Below are 25,590 nucleotides of genomic sequence, written 5' to 3' on the forward strand. Positions count from 1 at the left end.
AAATAATATATATTTTTCATTTGCAGATGATAAAATGAATTAATAGAAGGCAAAGCACCCAGCATAGTGCCTGGCACATAGCAGATGCTCAATAAATGACACTTATTATTTTATTTTATGGTTAATAAATATTTAAGTGAATAGACAATTAATTGAGGGGGAAGAAAATAATGGCAAAAATAAAAAAGAGGCTCCTGTGTTCTAGTATTCTGAGAAAAGCTATATCCATCTTCTACAGATCCAAGTATCAAAAAAAGTAATGATATGATCATATGCAAATACATTAAACAAATTGATTCAAAACAATGTAGATTGAATATGCAAACTCTACAACAGAAGAAACTTCTTCAGTTCATTAATGATCAAGTATATTAGATACAACATCTAATATTTCAAAAATTCAGAGCAGACTATATTAGGATCATTCAAATTTAAGAACGCCACTAATAATATTTCAATAAAACTGTGGGCTAAAAGGAACTCACAGAACCTACACAGCCTCTTTTCATGATATTTTATAGAGCCTAATTCTGAAAAATTAGGTCCTTTGGGTTTGGCTCTTAGTAAAGTCTGGAGATGTTTGTAGCTTAGTGCTGGATACAATATTAGCCTAAGAAAACATCCATGTATATAATGCATTAAGCATAATTTAAGGCTCATAAAAGATGTAGCCTAGAAATGACACATATCTAGGCAATTAAATATGACATTGAAGTTATTAACTACCTTTTTAAATGTATTTACAAAGTTGAAATACTATAGTGACTTAAAAAGCAACACACCAATGACAGCACAAAGTTTTTCTTTTCACTTACCAGTTTTTTTTAAATCACAATTCTAGATGAGGCCAATTTTTAGAGATTTTTTTTCCCCCAGTACATCCATTATGTAACAAACCACTACAAAAACTTAGTGGCATAAAAGAACATTCACTTTATTATGCTCACAGATCCTGTGGACCAGGAATACAGAAAAGGCACAGTGGGGACAGCGTCTCTGGAGATGTAGAGCCTCCAGATGCACAGCTTGTGAGGGGCTCAACAGCCAGTACCAGAATTATATGAGATTCACATACCACACAGGTCCACAGCCAAGGCTGAGAACATTTAAAGACTAGAACTGAAGACTGGAGGCAGCCTCTCCATGAAGCTTTGCTGCCTCACTGCATGGCTAAGAGGAGGCAGCACTGTAGTATATTTTGACTTCCCACCTGGTGCTGTGCCTACCATCTTAAAATAACTGCCTGGCCTTGTTACTCTGAAGTGTCAGGCTGTCAGAATGCAGGTAAATCCAGAGACTGCAATGTCCTAACAACCTAAACCAGAACATTTTAAACTTACTGTAGTGAAAGACCAGGGTTTTTGTTTTAGTTGCTGGTTCTGGTTTTAATTTCCAATCAGCTTCTAACTGTTGCTTTTGTAAAATGCAGTAACAAATGTTTAGGTACTGTCAAACTGCTAAAGGGGTTTCTAAACACTCTCAATTTCATCACTTAATCTGTACTTGTTTGTTGACTAGACACTAAGTGGCTCTGGCATAGACTATTAACTATTAAAGGTAACAAGTTGTCCACAAATAGAATTGAAAATAATCAATTCAAGTTAAGCTTAAAGTACTATCTAGAAATTTAGGGTACATTTGCACTTCAAAAAGAATGGAATGGTAAAAAGGAATCAGCTTTATAGGAAGAAAAAGTCAAGGGCTGGGAAGCCCGTACAGATGGCTAGGAATAGAAAGAAAGTGATAGGTTGTGGGCAGATAGCTACACATTCCTTCTGCTTCCTGCTGTACTGGCAGTTGATGACTACCATACACATAGCAACCATTTATTCCTGGTTTCCAAACAGGCATTCTACCATAGATTTCCATCAATATGTATTAATGCTGTTTGATACAATTAGATAAAAATATACATAATAGACAATACATGAATGATTCTTTCTTGAGGATATCTTTCACAATAATATCTAGTCTAATATATACATATTCTCTCTTGTCTTGAACTAGTTTCCTTCCTTTCCAACTAAGTTATTACCATTATATTACATTTCCTTTATAAGGTCCCTATTCTTTAGTCTTCTAAGTTTAAGATGTAAATCTAAAAGGCATACTATCCAAAGTGACCTAAAACTTGAATAAAAGAAAATAAAGCCAAAAAGACACCTATGAACTATCAAAGACCTGCAACTTGATGTGAAGTACCCATCAACCATTAATCCTTATATCAGCTAATGTCTAAGCAGATTATGTATGTCTACATATTATGCTGTATTTGAAATTATGTAGTTCTATTAACCAATATAAACACTAATTTTCACAAAATCTACAGAAAAAAGAGTAATGGAACACCATAAAAAAAATATATATAGTACAGTCTGAATTTTATTCTGCCAGTGAGAGGAGTCAATGGAGCATTTTAAGCCAGCAGGTAGTGAGATCAAATGTATGTGTGTGGAAAGGTCACTGATCACAATATGGAGAATGGGATGATAAAGTTCTGCAAAAAAAAAACAGTGAAAGGCTGATGAAGGCCTGAAGTAGGGCAGTGGAGGTGGAGATGATACATGATGAGTGGAGGATGTGGTTCCGTCTGCTGCTGCTGCTGATGCCAAGCACTGTGCTTAGCACTTTATATACATTACCAAATTTGATCTTCCCATCAACCCTATGTCCTACAATAGGTTCTGTCACTATTTCTCCACTTCCTGATGAAAAATTTAAGGTTAATAGTTCTATATCTTGCCCAAAGACATACAACTAATATGTAAGAATTGTAAGTTTAGTGGTGGAATTAGTTGTATGTATCTGCTCCAGTACCCTGTCCTTTTCATTTGGTAACAGAAAACAATGCAATCCAACCTCACTTTTTTCAGAATATTAATAGAAATGTCAACTAGAATTATGTTTTATTCCAATTTAAAGATATAACAACAAAAAGTTAATGCTGAGAAAAATTTCTAAGAAAAGTAAATGTGATAATCAATTCTGATGAAATTTTTAAAAATCAGAATATATATTTTTTTCCAACCAGTCTGACACATTATTGTACAGAATCTGATATGACATAACAATGTGTCCATTCAAGCCAAGGCTTCATCTGCTAAATTCTGAATTCTAGGGGTACTAAAATTAAACAAAATCCTCAGACAGCTTATGCTGATACAAAATATAGCAGCAAGAAAGGTTTGATTATGCAACTATATTAGAAAAGCAAACTTTTTAAACCCTAAATATACATACCACTGAATCACAATTACTTCTTTGTAATGTCAATTTGAGTCTATAACAGAGCCGAATAATGATGCTGGTAATATGAACATAAATAAGATCTTAACTCTCTTCATTAGCTGTCCATGACACATTTAAACATTATGAATATATTATCCTAAAACCTTTGTAGATTTATCTTAGAAAAATGTCCAACATTTTCTCCCATCAATGAAGAGTTAATTTTAGAATAGGAGATTTAACCAAATTTTCCACCAAAGTGGAGATTCAACTTTACAAAAGTAAAATTTACTCTGAGCTTTAACTCCAATTAAAAATGAATGCTATCGGACAGGTGTGGTGGCTCATGCCTATAATCCCAGCACTTTGGGAGGCCAACGCAGGTGGATCACAAGGTCAGGTGTTCGAGACCAGCCTGGCCAACATGGTGAAACCCTGTCTCTACTAAAAATACAAAAATTACCCAGGCAGTGGTAGGCACCTGTAATCCCCAGCTACTCGGGAGGCTGAGGCAGGAGAATTGCTTGAACCTGGAGGCAGAGGTTGCAGTGAGCTGAGGTTGGGCCACTGCATTCCAGCCTGGGCAACAGAGCAAGACTCCCTCTCAAAAAAAGAAAAAAAACACTACCTTAAAATGAGCTGAAAAACAATTCAGTAGCTTGCCTCAACTGTTTCTTTATTTGTTTTACAATATACTGCTCACCTAAGAATATTGGCACTTAAGTAGTGCGAGCAAGTCAACAAGAGAAAGTAACACAATGACACCTGCTAAAGATACCTGAGGGCAACCAACACACAGCTTTTCCATCAATCCTGTTATCTTCATTGTACCAGGAAGACAGAACCAAGAGAATATAAGAAATAACTACAAGCACAATAATCTTTCGTGTGTGTGTGTGTGTGCATGTGTGTGTATCATTTCATTGTCTAACTATTTGTACTTATGTGTGTTATCATAAATCCCTTCTGTGTATGACAACATCATCAAAGAGAGTTTAAGGTCAGAAAAGCTGCTAGCAATGGTGAATCAGCTCCTGGTAAGGTAAATCTTCAAAATGACGAAATAGCAAACCAAATCGTGTTTTCAAGTCTGCCCGATTAAAGTATTTAGTAGCCATTCAAAACAACTAGTAGGTCTTATTTTGGCAATAAAACTTTGAAATAAAAGACTAAACGTTATTACAGGTTACCATTATTCCAGATCAAATCTGATTACTCTTTTCAAAATAACTTCTGGTAAGCACTTATATTTTGTTCAGTATTATTTTGGCTTTTCATTAAGTAAATGATGAAATCCTTTGAAAATAAGCATTCCTATGTCCCTTTAGTTTATGGTTTCTTCTGTAAACTAGACAGTGAGCTTCTTTGTGACAAGAGCTACACAATCAATCTACTTCTCTGAGTCTTCTGAGTGAGGTATTTCAAATACAAAATAAAATACGGCATTTATTGAATGAATAATTCCCTACAACACATACAACTATTGTCTGTTTTCAATCTCAATCCCATCTTACCCTATTTTCCATTATGCTGACAGAAAATTTTTTCTTAAAGCACCAAAATAAACCTCATGGCTCTTATGCCAAAAACACTTTCATGCCTTTGCATAACATTTGGACAGAATTAAAACTTCTTAGGACAAAATCCTTGTGATCTAGCTCTAGCCTACCAATTGTATCTCTCTCCTCACAGCACTGCCTCTACCGCATGCTCTGAGGCACACAGAACTGGTGCTCCAATGCCTCCACGCCTGTACACAGAGTGCTCCCTCTACTTGGACTGCCCCAACACTTCTCCTCAGTCTTGGCTAGATGCCATCTCCCCTAAGAAGCCTTCTGCCCATTTCCTGAATCAATCAGTGTGCCCTCCCCACATGGTACATCTAGGAGATATTAAAAATGTTGCTTCCTAGATGTAGTATGATGGGTCCCCCACAAGGTTACTAAACCTTGAAGGCCAGACTATAAGCCAAGGTGCTCATCCAAGGTGCAGGTGTCCCTGAGAACCCAAACATAAATTTTCCAAACTTTTATGCTGTGTTTTCCTTTTAAAACTGAATGCCTTTAACAGCACTGAACTCACCTTTTGAATGCTTTGCTGCTTAAAACTTTCTTCTGTCAGATACCCTAAATCATCTCTTTCAAGTTTAAAGTTCCACAAATCTCTAGGGAAGAGGCAACATGCTGCCACTCTCTTTGCTAAAATATAACAAAAGTTACCTTTGCTCCAGTTCTCAACAAGTTCCTCATCTCCATCTGAGACCACCTCAGCTTGGATTTCATTGTCCATATAATTATCAGCATTTTCTTCAAAGCCATTCAACAACTGTCTAGGGAGTTCCAAACTTTCCCACATTTTTCTGTCTTCTAAGCCCTCCAAACCTTTCCAACCTTGCCTGATACCCAGATTCAAAGTTGCTTCCACATTTTTGGGTATCTTTTCAGCAGCACCCCACTCTACTCATACCAATTTACTTTATTAGTTTGTTTTTATGCTGCTGATAAAGACATATCTGAGACTGGGCAATTTACACAGGAAAAGGAGCTTATTGGACTTATAGTTTTATGTGACTGCGGAAGCCTCACAATCCTGACAGAAGGCAAGGAGGAGTAAGTCACATCTTACATGGATGGCAGCAGGCAAAAAGAGAGCTTGCTCAGGGACATTCCACTTTATAAAGCCATCAGATTTCATGAGACTTACACTGTCATGAGAACAGCATGGGAAAGACCTGCCCCCATGATTCAATTACCTCCCACTGGGTCCCTCCCACAACATGTGGGAATTCAAGATGGGATTTGGATAGGGACACAGCCAAACCATATCATCTTCTATCCTGTCTCCTAAATCATAATGAGATTATGAAGTTATGGGAAAACACAGCATAAAAGTCTGGAAAATTTACAGCCTGACAATGTGATAGTAAAGAAAACCCCATTTTCTGAGGATAAGTCCAAGTTTTCTACAGAAATTTGCATAAGTAACAAGTAGCTGAACGTTAATCCCCAAGACAATGGGGAAAATGTCTTCAGGGCATGTCAGAGGTCTTCATGGAGACCATCCCATCACAAGCCCAGAGGCATAGGAGGAAAAAAATGCTTTCACAAGATGGGCCCAGGGTCCTTTGGGCTGTGTGCAGCCTAGGGTCTTGGTGCCCTGCAGCCCAGCCACTCCAGCCATTGCTGAAAGGGACCAACGTAGAGCTGGGGCCATGGCTGCAGATGGTGCAAGCCTCAAGCCTTGGCAGTTTCCACATGATGTTGAGCCTATGAGTGCACAGAAATCAAGAAGTGGGGAATGGGAACCTCCACCTGGATTTCAGAGGATATATGAAAACAATGGAATGCCCAGGCAGAAGTTTGTTGCAAGGGTGGAGCCCTCATAGAGAACCTCTAATAGGGCAGTACAGAATGGAAATTTGGAGTCAGAGTCCCTACACAGAGTTCCTATTGGGGCACTGCCTAGTGGAGCTATGAGAAGAGGGTCATCATCCTCCAGGCCCTGGAATAGTAGATCCACCAATAGTTTGCACCATGCACCTGGAAAAGCCACAGACATTCATCACCAGCCCATGCAAGCAGCTGGGAGGGAGGCTATACCTTGCAAAGCCATAGGGGCAGAGTGGCCCAAGACCATGGGAGCTCTCTTCATTCATCAGTGTGACCTGGATGTGAAACATGGAGTCAAAAGGGATCATTTTGGAGCTTTAAGATTTGATTGCCTCCCTGGTCATCTAGTGGTTAGGGAAAAAAAAAAGATTTGATTGCCCCCCTGGATTTTGGATTTGCATGGGGCCTGTAGCCCCTTTGTTTGGCTGATTTCTCCCATTTGGAATGGCTGTATTTACCCAATGCCTGTACCTCCATTGTATCTAGGAAGTAACCAATTTGCTTTTGATTTTACAGCCTCTTAGGCATTAGAGACTTGCCTTGTCTCAGATAAAACTTTCAACTGTGGACTTTTAAGTAAATGCTTAAATAAGTTAAGACTTTGGGGAACTGTTGAAAAGGCATGATTGGTTTTGAAATGTGAGGACATGATATTTGGGAGGGGCTGGGGTGGAATGATGGTTTGGCTGTGTTCCCACCCAAATCTCATCTTGAATTCCCACATGTTGTGGGAGGGAGCTGATGGGAAGTAATTAAATCATGGGGGCAGGTCTTTCCCATGCTGTTCTCATGATAGTGAATAAGTCTTACAAGATCTGATGGCTTTATAAGATAGAGTTTCTCTGAGCAAGCACTCTCTTTGCCTGCTGCCATCCACATAAGATGTGACTTGCTCCTCCCTGCTTTCCACCCATGATTGTGAGGCTTCCCCAGCCACATGAAACTGTAAGTCCAATAAATCCTTTCCCTGTATAAATTACCCAGTCTTGGGTATGTCTTTATTAGCAGCATGGAAACAAACTAATACAGGGGTCAAAAGCAAATGTAAGGGGACAGGACGATGAAAAAAATCAAATGAGCTCTCACTGTGACCGTATGAAGGGAGGTTGGGACAAAAATACTCATAAGTCAGAGTCAAAAAGAGACAAAATATGAAGCAGCAGCAGCAGACTCTCCTGCTCACCTTGCAGAAGCAAACAACATGTAAATTGCCCAAGGAGTGGCTCCATATGGCAACAATCTAAAGGCAGTTTTTAGGAGAAAAAGCAGTCTCCAGGCAACACCAAGCAAAAAACAGGACTTCAGTCTTGAATCCACAAGGAAGTGAATTCTGCATGAACCAGTGAGCCTATAAGGACCTCAAGTCTCTGATAGGATCACTGCCCCAGGGGCGACGATCCAAGATGGCCAAATAGGAACAGCTATGGAGTGCAGTTCCCAGTGAGATCGCAGAGGGTGGGTGATCACCACATTTCCAAACAAGTTTTTATTGCCCACAGACCAGGAGATTCCCAGGCGGAAAAGTGCCATGAGTCTCCAGCACAGCTGTTTCAGCCAGAACAGCGGGTCTCTGCACAAAATCTCACACAAATCTGGGCAGCCGTTTCAACTGGCACCTGGAACACCTGAGAGACAGAGAAGCCCATACAACTGAAAAATAGGGGGCTGAAATAGGAAGCCAGGTGATCTGGCTTGACAGGTCCCACCCCCACAAGACCAGCAATCTGAAACGCTCTGGATTGAGAGCTTCACAGCAAGCACAGCTGGACCCAGGACAGTTCAGTTCAGTGGGAGTAAGGGTGTCTGCCATTACTAGGGCAGTCCACTACTACCAAGACAGTCCACCATTACTGAGGCAGTCCACCATTACAGAGGCAGTCTGCCATTACTGAAGGAATCCGCCATTACCAAGGCAGTCTGCCATTATAGAGGCAATCTGCCACTACTGAGGCAGTGTTAACTACACCTCTATAAACAAAACTGCAAGGAAGTTCACACAGCAGCTGGGAAGAGCCTACAACAGCTCAGCAATGCCTCTGCTGGCAGACTGTGACTGGCTACCTTCTCACTGGGCAGGCATCTCTGAAAAAAGGCAGCAGCACATCAGGAACTTAAAAATAAAGCCCCACCTTCCCAGGACAGAGCACCTGGGAAAAAAGGTGGTTATGAGTTCCACTACAGCAGACTTAAACATACCTGCCCAGCAGCTCTGAAAGGAACAATAGCACTCACAGCTCAGCACTTGAGCTCCTATAAAGGACAAACTGTCTCCTTAAGCAGCTCCCTGACCCCCATATATCCAAAGAGACACCTCATGGAGCTCAGGCTGACATCTGGCAGGAATACTGCTGGGACAAAGATAACAGAAGAAATAGGCAGCAGTGCTTACTGTTCTGCAGCTGCCACAGGTGATCCCCAGGTAAGCAGGGTCTGGAGTGGACCTCCAGCAGTCCTACAGCAGAGGGGCCTGACTGTTAGAAAGAAAACTAAAAAACAGAAAGAAATAACTTCATCATCAATAAAAAGGACGTCTACTCAGAGACCCCATCTGAAAGTCACCAACTACAAAGACCACAGGTAGATAAATCCACAAAGATGGGAAGAAACCAGCATAAAAAGGATGTAAACACCCAAAACCGGAATGGGTCGCTTCCTCCAAGGGATCACAATATCTCGCCAGCAATGAAACAATGCTGGATGGAGAATATCACAATATCTCTCCAGATGGATGGAGAATGAGTCTGATGAATTGACAGAAATAGGTTTCAGAAAGTGGGTAATAACTCTGAGCTAAAAGAACATGTTCTAACCCAATCCAAAGAAACTAAGAACCTTGAAAAAAAAGGTTTGACAAAATGCTAATGAGAATAAACAGCTTAAAGAAGAATATAAATGAATTGATGGAGCTGAAAAACACAACATGAGAACTTCATGAAGCACACACAAGTTTCAATAGCTGAACCGACCAAGCAGAAGAAAGGATATCAGAGATTGAAGATCAACTCGATGAAATAAAACGAGAAGGCAAGATTAGAGAAAAAAGAGTAAAAAGAAATGAACAAATCCTATAAGAAATATGGGATTATGTGAAAATACCTAATTACATTTGATACATGTACCTGAATATGACAGAGAGAATGAACCCAAGATGGAAAACACTCTTCAGGGTATTATGCAGGAAAACTTCCCCAACCTAGCAAGGCAGGCAAATATTCAAGTCCAGAAAATACAGAGAACACCACAAAGATACTGCTCAAGAAGAACAACCCCAAGGCACATAATCGTCAAATAGTTGAAATGATGGAAAAAGTGCTAAAGGCAGCCAGAGAGAAAGGTTCTCCACCACAAAGGGAAAATGTTAAGGGCAGCCAGAGAGAAAGGTTCCCCACCACAAAGGGAAAATGCTAAGGGCAGCCAGAGAGAAAGTTTCCCCACCACAAAGGGAAGCCCATCAGACTCAGAGTGGATCTCTCAACAGAAACCCTACAAGCCAGAAGAGAGTGGGGGCCAATACTCAACATCCTTAAAGAAAAGAACTTTCAACCCAGAATTTTATATCCAGCCAAACTGAGCTTCATAAGTGAAGGAAAAATAAAATCCTTTACAAACAAGCAATTGCTCAGAGATTTTGTCACCACCAGGCCGGCCTTACAAGAGCTCCTGAAAGAAGCACTAAACATAGAAAGGAACAACCAGTACCAGCCACTCCAAAAACACACCAAATGGTAAAGACCATCAACACAGCGAAGAAACTGGATCAACTAATGGGTAAAACAAGCAGCTAGCATCTAAATGGCTGGATCAAATTCTCACATAACAATATTAACCTTAAATGTAAATGGGCTAAATGCCTCAATCAAAAGACATAGACTGGCAAATTGGATAAAAAGTCAAACCCCATCAGTGTGCTGTATCCAGGAAACCCATCTCACATGCAAGGACACACATAGGCTCAAAGTAAATGGATGCAGCAAGATTTGCCAAGTAAATGGAGAGCAAAAAAAAGGCAGGAGTTGCAATTCTCGTCTCTGATAAAATAGACTTTAAACCAACAAAGATCAAAAGAGACAAAGAAGGGCATTACATAATGGTAAAAGGATCAATGCAACGAGAAGAGCTAATGGTCCTAAATATATATGCACACAATATAGGAGCACCCAGATACATAAAGCAAGTTCTTAATGACCTACAAAGAGACTTAGACTCCCACACAATAATAGCGGGAGACTTTAACACTCCACTGTCAATATTAGATCAATGAGACAGAAAATTAACAAGGATACCCAGGACTTGAACTCAGATCTGGACCAAGTAAACCTAATAGACAACTTTATAACTCTTCACCCCAAATCCACAGAACATATATTCTTCTCAGCACCACATCACACCTACTCTAAAACTGACCCCATAATTGAAACTACATCACTCCTCAGCTAATGCAAAAGAACGGATATCATAATAAACAGTCTCTCAGACCACAGTGCAATCAAGTTCGAACTCTGGATTAAGAAACTAACTCAGAACTGCCCAACTTTTGACTCTTGAATGTTGACTGGTAAACAATGGAACAAAGGCAGAAATAAAGATGTTCTTCAAAACCAAAGAGAATGAACACAACGTACCAGAATCTCTGAGACACATTTAAAGCAGTGTCTAGATGAAAATTTATAGCAATAAATGGCCACATGAGAAGCAAGGAAAGATCTAAAATCGACACCCTATCATCAAAATTGAAAGAGCTAGAGGAATAAGATTAAAAAGAAAAACCTCAAAAGCTAGCAGAAGACAAGAAATAACTAAGATCAGAACAGAACTGAAGGAGATAGAGACACAATTCAAAACATTAATAAATCCAGGAGCTGGTTTTTTAAAAAGAGCAACAAAATAGACAGACCACTAGCCAGATTAATAAAAAGGAAAAGAGAGAAGAATCAAATAGATGCAATAAAAATAATGAAGGGGATATCAACACCAATTCCACAGAAATACAAACTACCATCAGAGATTACTGCAAACAACTCTATGCACATAAACCAGGAAACCTGGAAGAAATGTGTAAATTCCTGGACACTTGCAGCCTCCAAAGCCTAAACTAGAAAAAAGTCAAAACCTTGAATGGACCAATAACAAGGTCTGAAGTAGAGGCAGCAGTTAATAGCCTACCAACCAAAAAAAGCCCAGGTCCAGATGGGTTCACAGATGAATTCTACCAGACATACAAAGAGGAGCTGGTACCACTCCTTCTGAAACTATTCCAAACAAACAAAATAGAAGGAATCCTTCTCAAACCATTTTATGAGCCCACATCATCCTGATACCAAAACCCGGCTGAGACTCAACAAAAGAGGAAAACTTCAGGCCAATATCCATGATGAACGTAGAGGCAAAAATCTTCAATAAAATACTGGCAAACTGATTGCAACAGCACATCAAAAAGCTTATATAGTACAATCAAGTAGGCTTCATCCCGGGGATAAAAACTGGATCAACGTACACAACTCTATAAACGTAATTCACCACATAAACAGAACCAAAGACAAAAACCACATGATTATCTCAATAGATACAGAGAAGGCCTTCAACAAAACTTAACAGCCATGTATGCTAAAAACTCTCAATAAACTAGACATAGATGAAATGTATCTCAAAATAATAAAAGCTATTTATGACTATCCCATAGCCAGTATCATACTGAATGGGCATTCCCTTTGAAATCTGACACTAGACAAGGATGCCCTTGCTCCCCACTCCTATTCAATATAGCATTGGAAGTTCTAGCCAGAGCAATCAGGCAAGAAAAAGAAACAAAGCATATTCGATTAAAAGGAGGAAGTCAAATTGTCTCTATTTGCAGATGACATGATTGCATATTTAGAAGACCCCATCATCTCAGCCCAAAATCTCCTGAAACTGATAAGCAACTTCAGCAAAGTCTCAGGATACAAAACCAATGTGCAGACATCAAAAGCATTCCTATACACCAATAACAGACTTAAAGAGAGCCAAATCAAGAACCAACTGCCATTCATAATTGTTTCAAAGAGAAGAAAATAACTAGGAATACAACTAGCAAATGATGTAAAGGACCTCTTCAAGGAGAACTACAAACCACTGCTCAACAAAATAAGAGAGGACACAAACATATGAAAAAACAGTACATGCTCATGGTTAGGAAAAACCGATATCGTGAAAATGGCCATACTGTCCAAGGTAATTTATAGATTTGACGCTGACCCTCTTCACAGAACTAGAAAAAACCACCTTAAACTTCATGAACCAAAAGACAGCCTGCATAGCCAAGGCAATTCTAAGCAAAAAGAACAAAGCTGGAGGCATCATGCTACCTCACTACAAACTATACTACAAGGCTACAGTAATCAAAACAGCCTGGTACTGGTACCAAAACAGAGATATACACCAATGGAACAGAACAGAGGCCTCGGAGGCAATGCCACACATCTACAACTATCTGATCTTTGACAAACCTGACAAAAACAAGCAATGGGGAAAGGATTCCCTGTTTAATAAATGATGTTGGGGAAACTGGCTAGCCATGTGCAGAAAGCAGAAACTGGACCACTTCCTGACACCTAACACTAAAATTAACTCCAGATGGATTAAAGACTTAAACATAAGACCTAACACCATAAAAACCCTAGAAGAAAACCTAGGCAAAACCATTCAGGACATAGGAGTAGGAAAGGCCTTCATGACCAAAACACTGAAAGCATTGGCAACAAAAGCCAAAACAGACAAATGGGACCTAATCAAACTCCACAGCTTCTGCACAGCAAAAGAAACAATCATTAGAGTGAACCAGCAACCAACAAAATGGGAAAAAATTTTTGCAATCTACCCATCTGACAAAGGACTAATATCCAGAATCTACAAAGAACTGAAACAGGGAACGATCCAAGATGGCCGATCACTAACATCCCAGGATTGCAGCTCTCAGGGAAGGCGCAGAGAACTAGAGGACGCCACACTTTCAGACAAATTCTGGTTGCTCACGGAGCAGAAGATCCCCCAGTGGAGGAAACACACGGTGGCCAGCGCGACTCTTGTGGCCAGTGCAGTGGTTCCGCCGGCACCTCAGCGTGGCAGCTCTCTGAGCAGAGTAAACGGTTTTGGAGGACCCGCACAGGTCCCCAGCAGGACACCAGAGCCTGGCTCAGCGGCTGCGACGGCACCTTGGCGCGGCAGCGCTCGGCACAGAGTAAACGGGACCGGTTCCTCTTCTGACCGAGGTTTGGAGCCCCAGGAAGGCAGAGTCGCCTACTACGGACACAAGAAGGAAGCCAGACAGGAGAATCCTGGGCAGAAAAGCACCATCAGTTTTAACGCCCCTGCTCTGGCCCTGGGAACTAACAACCTGGACGCCCACTCAAAGACCTAATCTGAAAGTTGGTAATTTCAAAGATGACAGGAGGATAAATTTACAATGACGGGAAGAAACCAGCGTAAAAAAGCTGAGAATACTCAAAGTCAGAACGCCTCTCCCTCCAAAGATGATCACAGTTCCACATCGACAATGGAACAAGGCTTGATGGAGAAGGAACGCATCCTGATGACAGAATCACTCTTCAAGGAATGGATAATAACAAACTTCGGTGAGTTAAAAGAACACGTTGTAGCCCAACGTAAAGAAACTAGGAACTTTGAAAAAAGGTTTGATGAAATCCTATTGAGAATAGACAACTTAGAGAGGAGTATGAGTGAATTAATGGAACTGAAGAATACAATACAGGAACTCCGAGAAGTATGCACAGGTTTAAACACTTGAATTGTTCAAGCAGAAGAAGGGATATCAGAGGTCAAAGTCCAACTTAATGAAATAAAATGTGAAGAAAAGATTAGAGAAAAAAAGGATAAAAAGGAATGAGCAAAGTCTCCAAGAAATGTGGGACTATGTGAAAAGACCAAATTTACGTTTGATAGGTGTACCTGAATGCGACGGAGAGAATGAATCCAAGCTGGAAAATACCCTTCAGGATATTATTCAGGAAAATTTTCCTAAACTAGCAAAGCAGGTCAACATTCAACCCCAGGTAATACAGAGAACACCACAAAGACATTCCTCAAGAAGAGCAACCCCAAGGCACATAATCGTTAGATTCACCAGGGTTGAAACGAAGGAGAAAATACTAAGGGCAGCCAGAGAGAAAGGTCAGGTTACCCACAAAGGCAAGCCTATCAGACTTACAGCAGATCTCTCGGCAGAAACTCTACAAGCCAGAAGAGAGTGGGGGCCAACATTCAACATCCTCAAAGAACAGAACCTGCAGCCCAGAATTTCATATCCAGCCAAACTAAGCTTCACAACTGAAGGAAAAATAAAATCTTTTATGAACAAGCAAGTACTCAGAGATTTTATTACTACCAGGCCTGCTTTACAAGAGCTTCTGAAAGAAGCATTACACACAGAAAGAAACAACCAGTATTAGCCTTTCTAAAAATACACCAAAAAGTAAAGAGCACCAACATAAAGAAGAATTTACACCAACGAATGGATAAAACAGCCAGTCAACATCAAATGGCAGTAACCCTAAATTTAAATTGACTAAATCCCCCAATCAAAAGACACAGCCAAAACCCAATGGCATGTTACATCCAGACCTGTTTCACATGCAAGGATACACAAAGACTCAAAACAAAGGGATGGAGAAAGATTTACCAACCAAATGGAGAGCAAAAATAAATAATAAATAAATAAAAAGCAGGAGTTGCAATTCTCGTATCGGATAAAATAGATTTTAAAGCAACAAAGATATGGTGGTAAAAGGATCAATGCAACAACAAGAGCTAACAATCCTAACACCCAGATACGTGACTTAGATTCAATGAGACAGAAAATTAATAAGGATATCAAGGACTCGAACTCAGATCCAGAACAAGTAAACTTAATAAATATTTATAGAGCTCTCCACTTCAAATACACAAAATATACATTCTTGTCAATACCACATCATACCTACCCATAAGCTTAAATGAAACATTGATTGGCCATCATTAATACCCAATTTTTTTCAAAATAAAGCAATTATTTCCATTTACTCTCCCTCTTTCTCTTCCTCTTTCTTCCTCTCCTTTACTTATTATTTTTTTTTCTTTCCTTCTCTCAAAAAAAAAGAAATCAACTTGTAAACCTCTAGATCCAGGTCGGCAATGTCTCTCTCATTGCTTAATTTCCTTCCTTCCCTTCCCTCCCTCCCTCCCTCCCTCCCCGCTTCCTCCCTTCCTTCCTTCCTTCCTTCCTTACTTCATCCCTTCCTTCCTCCCTACCGTCCTTCTTCCCTCCCTTCCTGCCTTCCTCCCCCCCCCCCAAATAAATAAATAAATAAATAAATAAAAGAACTGAAACAGATTTACAAGAAAAAAACAAACCCATTTAAAAGTGGGCAAAGAATATGAGCAGACACTTTTCAAAAGTAGACATATATGAGGCCAACAAACATATAAAAAAATGCTCATTATCACTGGTAGTTAGGGAAATGCTAATCAAAACCACACTGCGATACCATCTCATGCCAGTTAGAATGGCAATCATTAAAAAATCCGGAGACAACAGATGCTGGAGAGGATGTGGAAAAATAAGAACACTTCTGGCCGGGCGTGGTGGCTCAAGCCTGTAATCCCAGCACTTTGGGAGGCCAAGGCGGGTGGATCACAAGGTCAAGAGTTCGAGACCATACTGGTCAACATGGTGAAACCCCATCTCTACTAAAAATACAAAAAATTAGCTGGGCATGGTGACATGTGCCTGTAATCCCAGCTACTCAGGAGGCTAAGGCAGGAGAATTGCCCGAACCCAGGAGGCCGAGGGTGCGGTGAGCCGAGATCGCGCCATTGCACTCCAGCCTGGGTAACAAGAGCAAAACTCCATCTCAAAAAAAAAAAAAATAAAGAACACTTTTACACTGTTCATGGGAGTGTAAATTAGTTCAACCATTGTGGAAGACAGTGTGGAGATTCCTCAAGGACCTAGAAACAGAAATTCCATTTGACCCAGCAATCCCATTACTGGGTATATATCCAAAGGATTATAAATTGTTCTATTATAAAGACATATGCATATGTATGTTCATCGCAGCACTGTTTAGAATTGCAAAGACCTGGAACCAACTCAAATGCCCACTGATGATAGACTGGACAAGGAAAATGTGGCACATATACACCATGGAATACTATGCAGCCATAAAAAATGATGAGTTCGTGTCCTTTGTAAGGACATGGATGAACCTGGAGAACATCATTCTCAGCAAGCTGACACAAGAACAGAAAAATCAAACACCACATGTTTCATTCATAGGCAGGTGTTGAACAATGAGAACACATGGACACAGAGAGGGGAGCATCACACACTGGGGTCTGTTAGGGGGTACTAGTGGAGGGACAGTGGGGATTAGGGAGTTGGGGAGGGATAACATGGGGAGAAATGCCAGATATAGGTGATGGGGATGGAGGCAGCAAACCACATTGCCATGTATGTACTTATGCAATAATCCTGCATGTTCTGCACATGTACCCCAGAATCTAAAGTACAATTTTATATATATATATAAAGCTCATTACCCCAAACACAATCTTAACATCAGTATCTGAGACTTTAAACAGAGGCCCAAATGAAGCTGTGCCTAGACTCCTGACACAAAGAAACTAAGAGATAATAAACTTGCTTTGTTTTAAGCCACTGATTTTTTTGTAATTTGTTACACAGCAATAGAAAACTAATACATCATGCTTACAAATCTTGCCAACATCAAAAATTTGTTTTCTTAAATGCTACAGTGCCTTTTCCTTTTAATGTAGCAAACCAGTTTCAATTTTTATGAAATCTGAACATTTCATATTTGATATCAAAGCCTTTTATCTCTGAGCTTATTTGGTTAGAGCCAAAATATGTCTGAATGAGAAACTGTATTTAAAGTGTACTTCCTTAGCTTTTTGAATAGTATTTTTAAAACATTTTAGAAAGTATTTACATTAAGTGCTTAGAAAAAGGCTGCATATTTACCATACTTAGTTCTCTTTTCGATATTTATGTTATCAATAAGTATATCAAAAATATATCACATTGTGAAAGCATTTTCACTCACTGTGTGAACATTTTCAAACTATGTAATATGGGGAGAAAGAAGAGATATACCAATTTCACAATCAAAAAAAGTTATATAAGATTAGGCAATAAATTTTCCAACACAACAATCTGTTTATAGAGTTATATCTGTTATCTAGATGGGAGCAAATTTGGGAAGATCACTCATCCAAGTTAGGGGGCAAAATAAGCTGCCATTATGTTTTCAGAATATAACAATTCACATTTTCTTCTGTGCTTTTGTCAAACAGGAATTTGTAATTAAGTAAGTTTATAAACAAGCACTCAGGATATATGTTCATATTATAGCTTTTATTGTACAATTCCAAATAAAGTTTGGTCTTTTAAAAAGAAATACACTTTAAAAAAAAAAAAGGAAGAAATCAACTTTAAGATAGCCTACCTTCCACATTCAAAGTTCCCATTTTAGATTCCAAGAAATCAAATAATGTGCTTGGTGCAGATGGCCTTGCATTTCCCAGATCCTCTTCATCTTCGGATCTTATTCGCCCCCTGCCCTTTCCTCTACCTTTAGATGTAAAAGCAAGAAATATGTACTATATATGCAGAAACAAAAGGAAAATATATACTTATATATAAAAACAATTTTAAATAGGGATTTTAATTTCTTTTCATATTTTTGTATAGTCTACATCTTTATTAAAATGTTTTTAAGTAATTAAGTAGCAGTTTTAATCCCCTCAATAAATGATCTATTCAGAAGTTTGAATTTGTTCATATAAACTATCTTTTAAGGAAAAAATATAAATTTATTCTTTAACCACAGATATTCTTAAAAGAATATAGGGCTGGGACTTGAAATACCACATAACACATTGATCATGTAATGATTAAATAATTACACCAAGTAAATGTATTATTTTTGTTAATTTGTAAAAGCTTAGTCATTTACGCAGGTGGCAGAGTTGTTGAAATAATAAAACCAGTCACATATTTTCTCCATTACTCATAACAACCTTGTTAAATATGGCCTTGTTAGACACATTTTGTTTTTGTTTTTTTTGTTGTTGTTAGACCCATAAAGATGAAGACGATGAGACCGACAATAAAAATATCTCTATGGTTCCCCAACTGGTGTTCCTTCCACTTACCAAAACATTAAATAAAGTCACAGTCCTTACAGCTATAAAAGCCTCTGTCAATAACATATATTCCTCTGAAAAGCAAACAACACTATCTGGCACACTGCTTAATAAGTTATACCTCTCAGAGGAGGACCAATAACAGGTTTCTGTTTATTGCTGTTAAGAAGTACGTTCAATGCCGCTTCTAAGTTGTTGCCATTATCCATAAGAGCTTGCCTCGATGCGTCCTTACTGAAGCCCATTTCCGTTATGTGCTTCAGAGCTTTCTCATCAACCTGTAAGGAAGAAAGAGAAAAGCTGGCTGATAGCCCACAGATAAGGCAAGGCATAAAAGTTTAACTATTTACTGTCTTTTAACTAAAAATTACATCTCATACTTATGTAAAAATATCATTCTAATACAACATTCACTTGCTGATTTTTTTAAGAGGCAAGGACGAATCTGTATGATATGTGGGATTGTGCCTTGAGTACTCTCTGGCAAGTACCACTGCGAAAGCAACACACACAAAAACAATTTTATGGTATGTTAGAGTATGGCCTTTGAATAATATAGATGGTGAGGAGAAAACTACCTAATTAAAATTTGTCATGGTAAAAATGTAAATTTTTGATACTTCTCCATACTAGAAGAGAAATGTAATTTATACAGCACCTCTCCAAAAATGTAAAGTATTGAAGCTAACAAAATGATAACCCCTCAGTAGCTATTTTTTTTTTTTTACTATTACTTGAGAATTCTATTCTATATTCATTAGCAATACTATCTATGATGCTTTGACAGCTATACCCCAACAGGAAAATGTACTTTACAAATGCCAGAATCCAAATCTCTCTTAAAAATCTAGACCTCAATAGAATTCAAGAACCACCTAAGCAGTATAAACATATCCTACAAAGAAATTTCTTGAGCCAAAACTAGCAGAGAAAAACATACCTTTAACTTTTATACATCTAGTAGTTACATAAATAGGCTTTTAGTCAGCCTACACATAGCATGTATGTGGCAGACACACAATAGGATGTCCGGGCAGACTCTAAGAAAAGTACAGTACATTTTTCCAAACCCTGTGTCATAGAATTCTTCTAAACAGAGTGGCTACTATCAACAGATAAGAGTTGACATGAGAGAAAATCTACTTACCATCCCTGCTGTATACATGCTAAAGTAAATGTAAAAACATCTATAATTTATCTTTCTTATTCAAAAACTAATGTGAATGTAAAAAATAATTAAATCTTTCCTTCTCCAAATTATCTCCCAAATAAATATGTAATTAAGAATATTGTCCCACACATAGCACTTCACCAAAAAATATTTTAAATGAGCCATTTATAACCCTTAAATAGGTCTAATCCGTTGAACTCATCTAGTGAAATTTTAATTTCAGCTATTAGCTCCAGAATACATACTTCATTTCTTTTGATAAATTTCTGTCTCTTTTTTCGATATTCATTACTTGTTCATACATTGTTTTCCTGATTTCTTTAGTTTTTTGTCAATGGTTTCTCTCAGATCTTTGAACATATGTAAGACAGTTCATCTAAAGTCTTTGTCTAATTAAGTCGAATGACCGGGCTATTTCAGGTACGGTTTCTATGGATTTCTCTTTTTCTTGTGAATGGGCTAAACTTTCCTGTTTCTTTGTAGGCTTTATAATTTTTGGTTGGGAACTACTGGACATTTTGAATCCTGTAATTAGGCAACTGAAAGTCAGATTATGTCTCCTCCCCAAGGATCACTTCTGTTACTTGATGAAGGTTACAGTCATCAATTTGCTTAGTGACTTTTCTAAACTTTTTTTCCCACAAGAAATCCATTCCTTGTGATTGTGTGACCACTGAAGTCTCTGTTCCATCATCTCTATGGTCAGCCAGTGACCACCCTTCCTGGATCATTTACTTACCCTGGATGCCACAAGTGTTTGACTAGGATCCAGAGTTCTAAAATAATTGCTTTGGACAGTGCTTGCCAGCTCAACAGTTGCTTCAGTGGAGGGGCAAATTCCTTGAACTTCCTTCTCTATCATCTTTATGATGTCATTTCTTTCATATGTTTTCAATCTCACAACACACACCCATCTGCTAATGTTCTCTTGTGTTCTCTGTCAAGACATCTCCAGAGAAGTGTTGTTCAATTTACTCAAGTTTAAGAGATTTTTAAGTTAGGGACCATATATTTTTTCAGCTCACTGTTTCCACTCTGTCTTGCTATTTAAACCTTGATTTTTTATTTTATTTTTAAGAATGAGATGGCCTTATATTTAAGGAATAGGTAGCCTGCCCTTAATGATCAAGTCATTCCCCTTGATCAGTGATTGATTTAGGAAGTTCTAGTCAAGAAGATATAAATGGAAATCAGCTGAAGATTTCAGAAAAGATTTTCTTCTCTGATAAAATAGACCTTCAACCAGATAAATAGTCCCCTTTCTTTCCTGTCTTGAAATTTTGTTAAGATTTACCACATGGAGAATCCTATTGATACAGGAGTTAAGAAGAAAAGGCAGATAATGAGGGTACAGAAGTCATCGGTCAGGTTTCCCTTTTAATGAAAAACAGCACCAATTTTCCTTTCTAACAAATAGCCTGTAAAATCGAGCTGCAGATATAGATGCCGGCAGTTATGCCAATCATGTTCAAGATGGTTGCTCCATCGTCCCTTCTCTTTGTCAGCTACATGTACAATAAGGAGCAGACAAGATGGCACCAGCAGAAAGGAAAGTTCATTTGCATAACAAGATTAGGGTGGGGTGGCCAGCCTTCCCCAAGGACTATGTAAACATCATACCTAATCAAACCAATCTGTGAGCCTTACATAAATCAGACATCCCCTCCTCAAGCCAGATTATAAAATTCTGAGAGAAAAAGAGCACCCTGCAGTGGTCGCTGAATATTATAGTCTGGCCCTTTCACTAGAGAGAAAGCTGTTTCTCTTTCTCTTCCTTTTTCTCCTGCCTATTAAACTTCCACTTCTAAACTCCTCATGTATGTCTGTCTCCTAAGTGTCCCTGGCACAAGATGACAAACCCCAGGTGTCTACCCCAAACAATGTAGCCACTTCATATTGAGGACCTCATTCAGGATAATACTAAGGACCTTGTTCAGGATACCAAGGTATAATATTCATCGAAATGGTGAGTAGAGAAGTGGACTCCAACTCTGTTCTTTCATTTTGGGACTCTTGGCCTCCATTTTAGAATTAAATCAACAAATACTAGCCCACCCCCTGCCCCCCGCTTCGGTCATTTAAAAATAATTAGCATGGCTACCAGCCATGCACCAAGACTTGGGGGACTGGCTTGCTGGGGAGAACATGGAGAATCCCCCAGTACCCACAGGTTGCTGGGCATGTAAGCCATGTTTGAATCAGCTTCCTTTCATGGAGGATCTAGCTGTCACATAGGGCTGGAAGATATTCTGGAGCAACTGAGGATTTCCGGCTGAGGCTAACTCCCGGTGCTATCCAAAGGCTTCTGGACTGACCCCAGCCTCCAACCATCCAATAGGGCATTGGCAGCAGGATCTCCAACTTTTCTATTGTAATTTCCTCTTTTCCTGTCTATGACTGCCGTATCTCCTATCTTCTCTGTGTATGCAATGTGCAGGAAGTTTTACAGTTCAGGGAAATAATCTTGTTTGGCAAGATCAAGGAATGTCATAGTAAGTGGGGATATAGCTCAAGAGAACGCAGTGTGATTTTCTAGGAACAGAAGGTCTCCCCCTCCCCCATAGTAAGTATTTCTTGCTGCCCTTGGTCTGGAGAGCACATGCCACTTCCAAGTCTCTCTCTGTCCTTGCTCTGGGAAGTACATGGCATTTCCAGGTCTCTCTCTTCCCAGGGTCTGAAGGGCACATGACAGGACAAGGTCACAAGGCTCTAGGTCTATAGAGCACATGGTATTTCAAGGTCAACAGTGCCACCTAGTGGAACAGGGATTCTCTCCATGAGGCACATTATCAGTCCCTTGCCAAAACACCCTTCCTAATTCTTTTCCCTTTTTGCACCTCTCTATTAGAAACCAGGCTTTATGCTACTTCTGTGAACAGAAAAAAGTTCTGCTTTCAACAACTAGGAGCAAAATATCCTCTGAAACCAAATTTTGGTCTTGATACTGTCCCATCAGCAGGAAAACAGCCACTCAATCCCTACATTCTTGTAAGGCATCTATTCTACCTCCAATTAAAATAGTACTTAATTAGTAAGGGGATTCTAAGTTTGGAATTTAACTGGAACCATTCTCTAAGGATAAATGCTTTAGCACAGGCAATAATAGCAAGATACAGAGCTCAAATCAGCACACTTCCTCCATTAAGGAGGGAAGTGTCAACAGTTGCCCAAATGCAACTGTCACACAGTCTCTCCTGAGGTCCTTTTTGGCAGGGGGGAGCCAGGCAGGTCACCCAAGTCAAGGAAGTAAAAGGGAAATCACAGGCAGAGGACTAGAGTCATAAGGGTGAGCATGACTATTCCCACTTAGTTCCTCTGGTTCCATGGCTAGGGTCACGCCTGCAACTACGGGCAGCACATTCGACAAGCTGCTGGGACTCAGGAACCATGGAGGAAAAACAGCAGTAGAGATGCCTTCACTGGCTTCCTCTCCACTGAGGGTCATGCCAAAAAGAAGGAGACTAAAGAGATGCATTTAGTCTTCTTTTTCTAGGTGGGTAAAAGATCGTCTTCAGCTTGCACTACTCTGGAGTGCATTCTGAAGCATAAGGACTCCTTCGACCCTAAAAATTTAAAGAAAAAGTGGCTCACTTTCTTTTGCACAAGGGTATGGCCTTCTTACCAGAGCTTTGCAGGCATTACAAAATCAACTCAGCCTTTTTAATGGTCATATCAGGAAAGTCTATCAAGAATGATTCTCCAAAGTTAAAGAAGCCACTTCCAGGGGAACAATCTGAGGGCCCCCTCAAGTTCCCTTCTCATTACAGGACCATAGGCAAATAAAGAGAGACAGGCTGATTTTCTAATGACCCTGATAGGTATACAGAAGGTTTCCAAAATTTAACTCAGGTGTTTGACCTCTCATGAAGTGATATTATGCTGCTTCTAAGCCAAACCCTAACTACAGCTGAAAAACAGGCAGTTCTGCCAACAACAGAGAATTTTGGAGATGAGCATTATTTCTCCTAAAATAGACCAAAAGAAAAAAGAAAAAATAGTTAAGGCAAAGAAATAGGGGAAACACTATTCCTAATAGGAAGGAGAGCAGGACCTCTTGACAACCCTAACTGAACCCCCAGACTTTTCTATAATGTTTTTTCCTCTTTCATGGTTTAAAATGGTACTTTTATAATGTTCATCAAACCTGGGAAAAGTAAATTTCTCCAAACTTAAAATGCTTGGGTTATAGTTGAGCTAGAGGGAAGAAAACCCAGAAGCTTGACATGCTGGCAAACAGTAAAAAAAAAAAAATTCACCAGTCAGGCTTTTGGCTTCTGTCTCCCTGTGCAAATCAGTAAAAGAAATAACAAGAGCTACTATTTATGTTCTCTATAAAGTTTTAATTGACAAAAAAGGATTTGTGAGGTTAGTCTTAAGTGGTAGCCAATCTACTGTGCTTTGCATGTCTTTCTATATGGATCTATCAAAAGAAAAGATACCTTAGGCTAGGATGCAATCCCAAGACCCTGTAAGTCTGCTGTTCACACCAGCCCAACAAAATGGTCAGTAGCAAACTTGGCTACAGGTCTCCATCTTGTTTCATGTCCTTGGGAACATGACCTCAAACACATAGCAATACTTTTAGTCTCCACCATTTTACAATGGTAGCTGTCATGTGCTAATTCAGTTCCTAGGTGGGGACCACAAAATCAATCTGGGCAGTGCAAGCTAATACATCAAGGGTGGGGTTTACAAAATATCTTAAGCACTAATCTTGGGAGCAGTTAAGGGAGGGTCAAAATCTTGTTGGCTCCAGCTGCATGACTCCTAAGCCACGGTTTCTAATCTTGTGGCTAGTTTAGTGGGTGGTCCCCAGGCAAGAGGGAAATATATCTTAGGAAGTGACTGTTATCATCTTTGTTTTGGATTATAAACTGTAAACCGGGATCCTCCCACAATTTGGTTCAGCCTATGCCCAGGGATGGACTAGGACAGCTTGGATGCTGGAAACAAAAGAGAGTTGGTTGGGTCAGATCTCTTTCACTGTCTCAGTCACAATTTTGCAATGACAGTTTCAAAAGCTGCTTATCAATCCTTTGAAAATATCTCATATACTTGTAGTTAAGTCAAAACATAACTAAGGACTAAGGCTTGTTGGTTTCACCTGCACAGTTACTTTTTGTGAAATTCAAAAGCAGAAAATCTTAACTGCCTGGCATTGCTAAAGTGGAGTAACAAGAGATTTAAAGAGATTTTCTTAAAGAGCACCCAGCTTAATTAAAAGCGCATATCCAAGTTATAGGTATAGTTTTTCTCTTCTTGGATCTTGTTTTTCTGGAAAAAGGTTTTTTCTTTTCAGTTAACTGAGTTACTTTTCTCCATTTTTTTTGTCTTGCCACTCTTAATACACACAAGGGAGGCCCCTAAGACAACTTCTGGTAGCCGGGATTCCTTAGGAAAAATTGAGGAGGCACCACAGACCCTGTTTTGGGGGAAAAAAAAACCCACTCTGTTTTATTTATGAAACCTCAAGAATTAAAAGCAGATAGTTCCCTCTCAAAATCAAAGCCTCTATTCTGTTTTGCACTGTGTTATCTGACAGTTTTGAGGTATCGAATTACTTCACATTATGAGAGAGCTATACCATAGCTATACCATAGCTCT

At 39.3% G+C, this 25,590-nt stretch overlaps 1 protein-coding gene across 11 annotated transcripts in view; it reads right to left on the reverse strand.

Moving 5' to 3' along the window:
• TDRD3 (tudor domain containing 3) overlaps positions 1–25,590 on the reverse strand; it is a 328,644-nt gene that overhangs the window by 51,792 nt on the left and 251,262 nt on the right. For all 11 annotated transcript variants that reach the window (XR_013526711.1, XR_013526719.1, XR_013526714.1 and 8 more), the window contains 2 exons: positions 18,937–19,093; positions 18,116–18,241 (listed from right to left, as the gene is read on the reverse strand). Coding sequence is in view for 8 of the 11 variants with exons in the window: in XM_078349825.1 (XP_078205951.1) it covers positions 18,116–18,241; positions 18,937–19,093 (283 nt within the window). In the remaining 3 variants the exon portion in view is untranslated. The remainder of the gene's footprint in view (positions 1–18,115; positions 18,242–18,936; positions 19,094–25,590) is intronic.

The sequence above is a fragment of the Callithrix jacchus genome, chromosome 1 (genome assembly GCF_049354715.1).
Source record: "Callithrix jacchus isolate 240 chromosome 1, calJac240_pri, whole genome shotgun sequence".
NCBI lineage: Eukaryota > Metazoa > Chordata > Mammalia > Primates > Cebidae > Callithrix > Callithrix jacchus.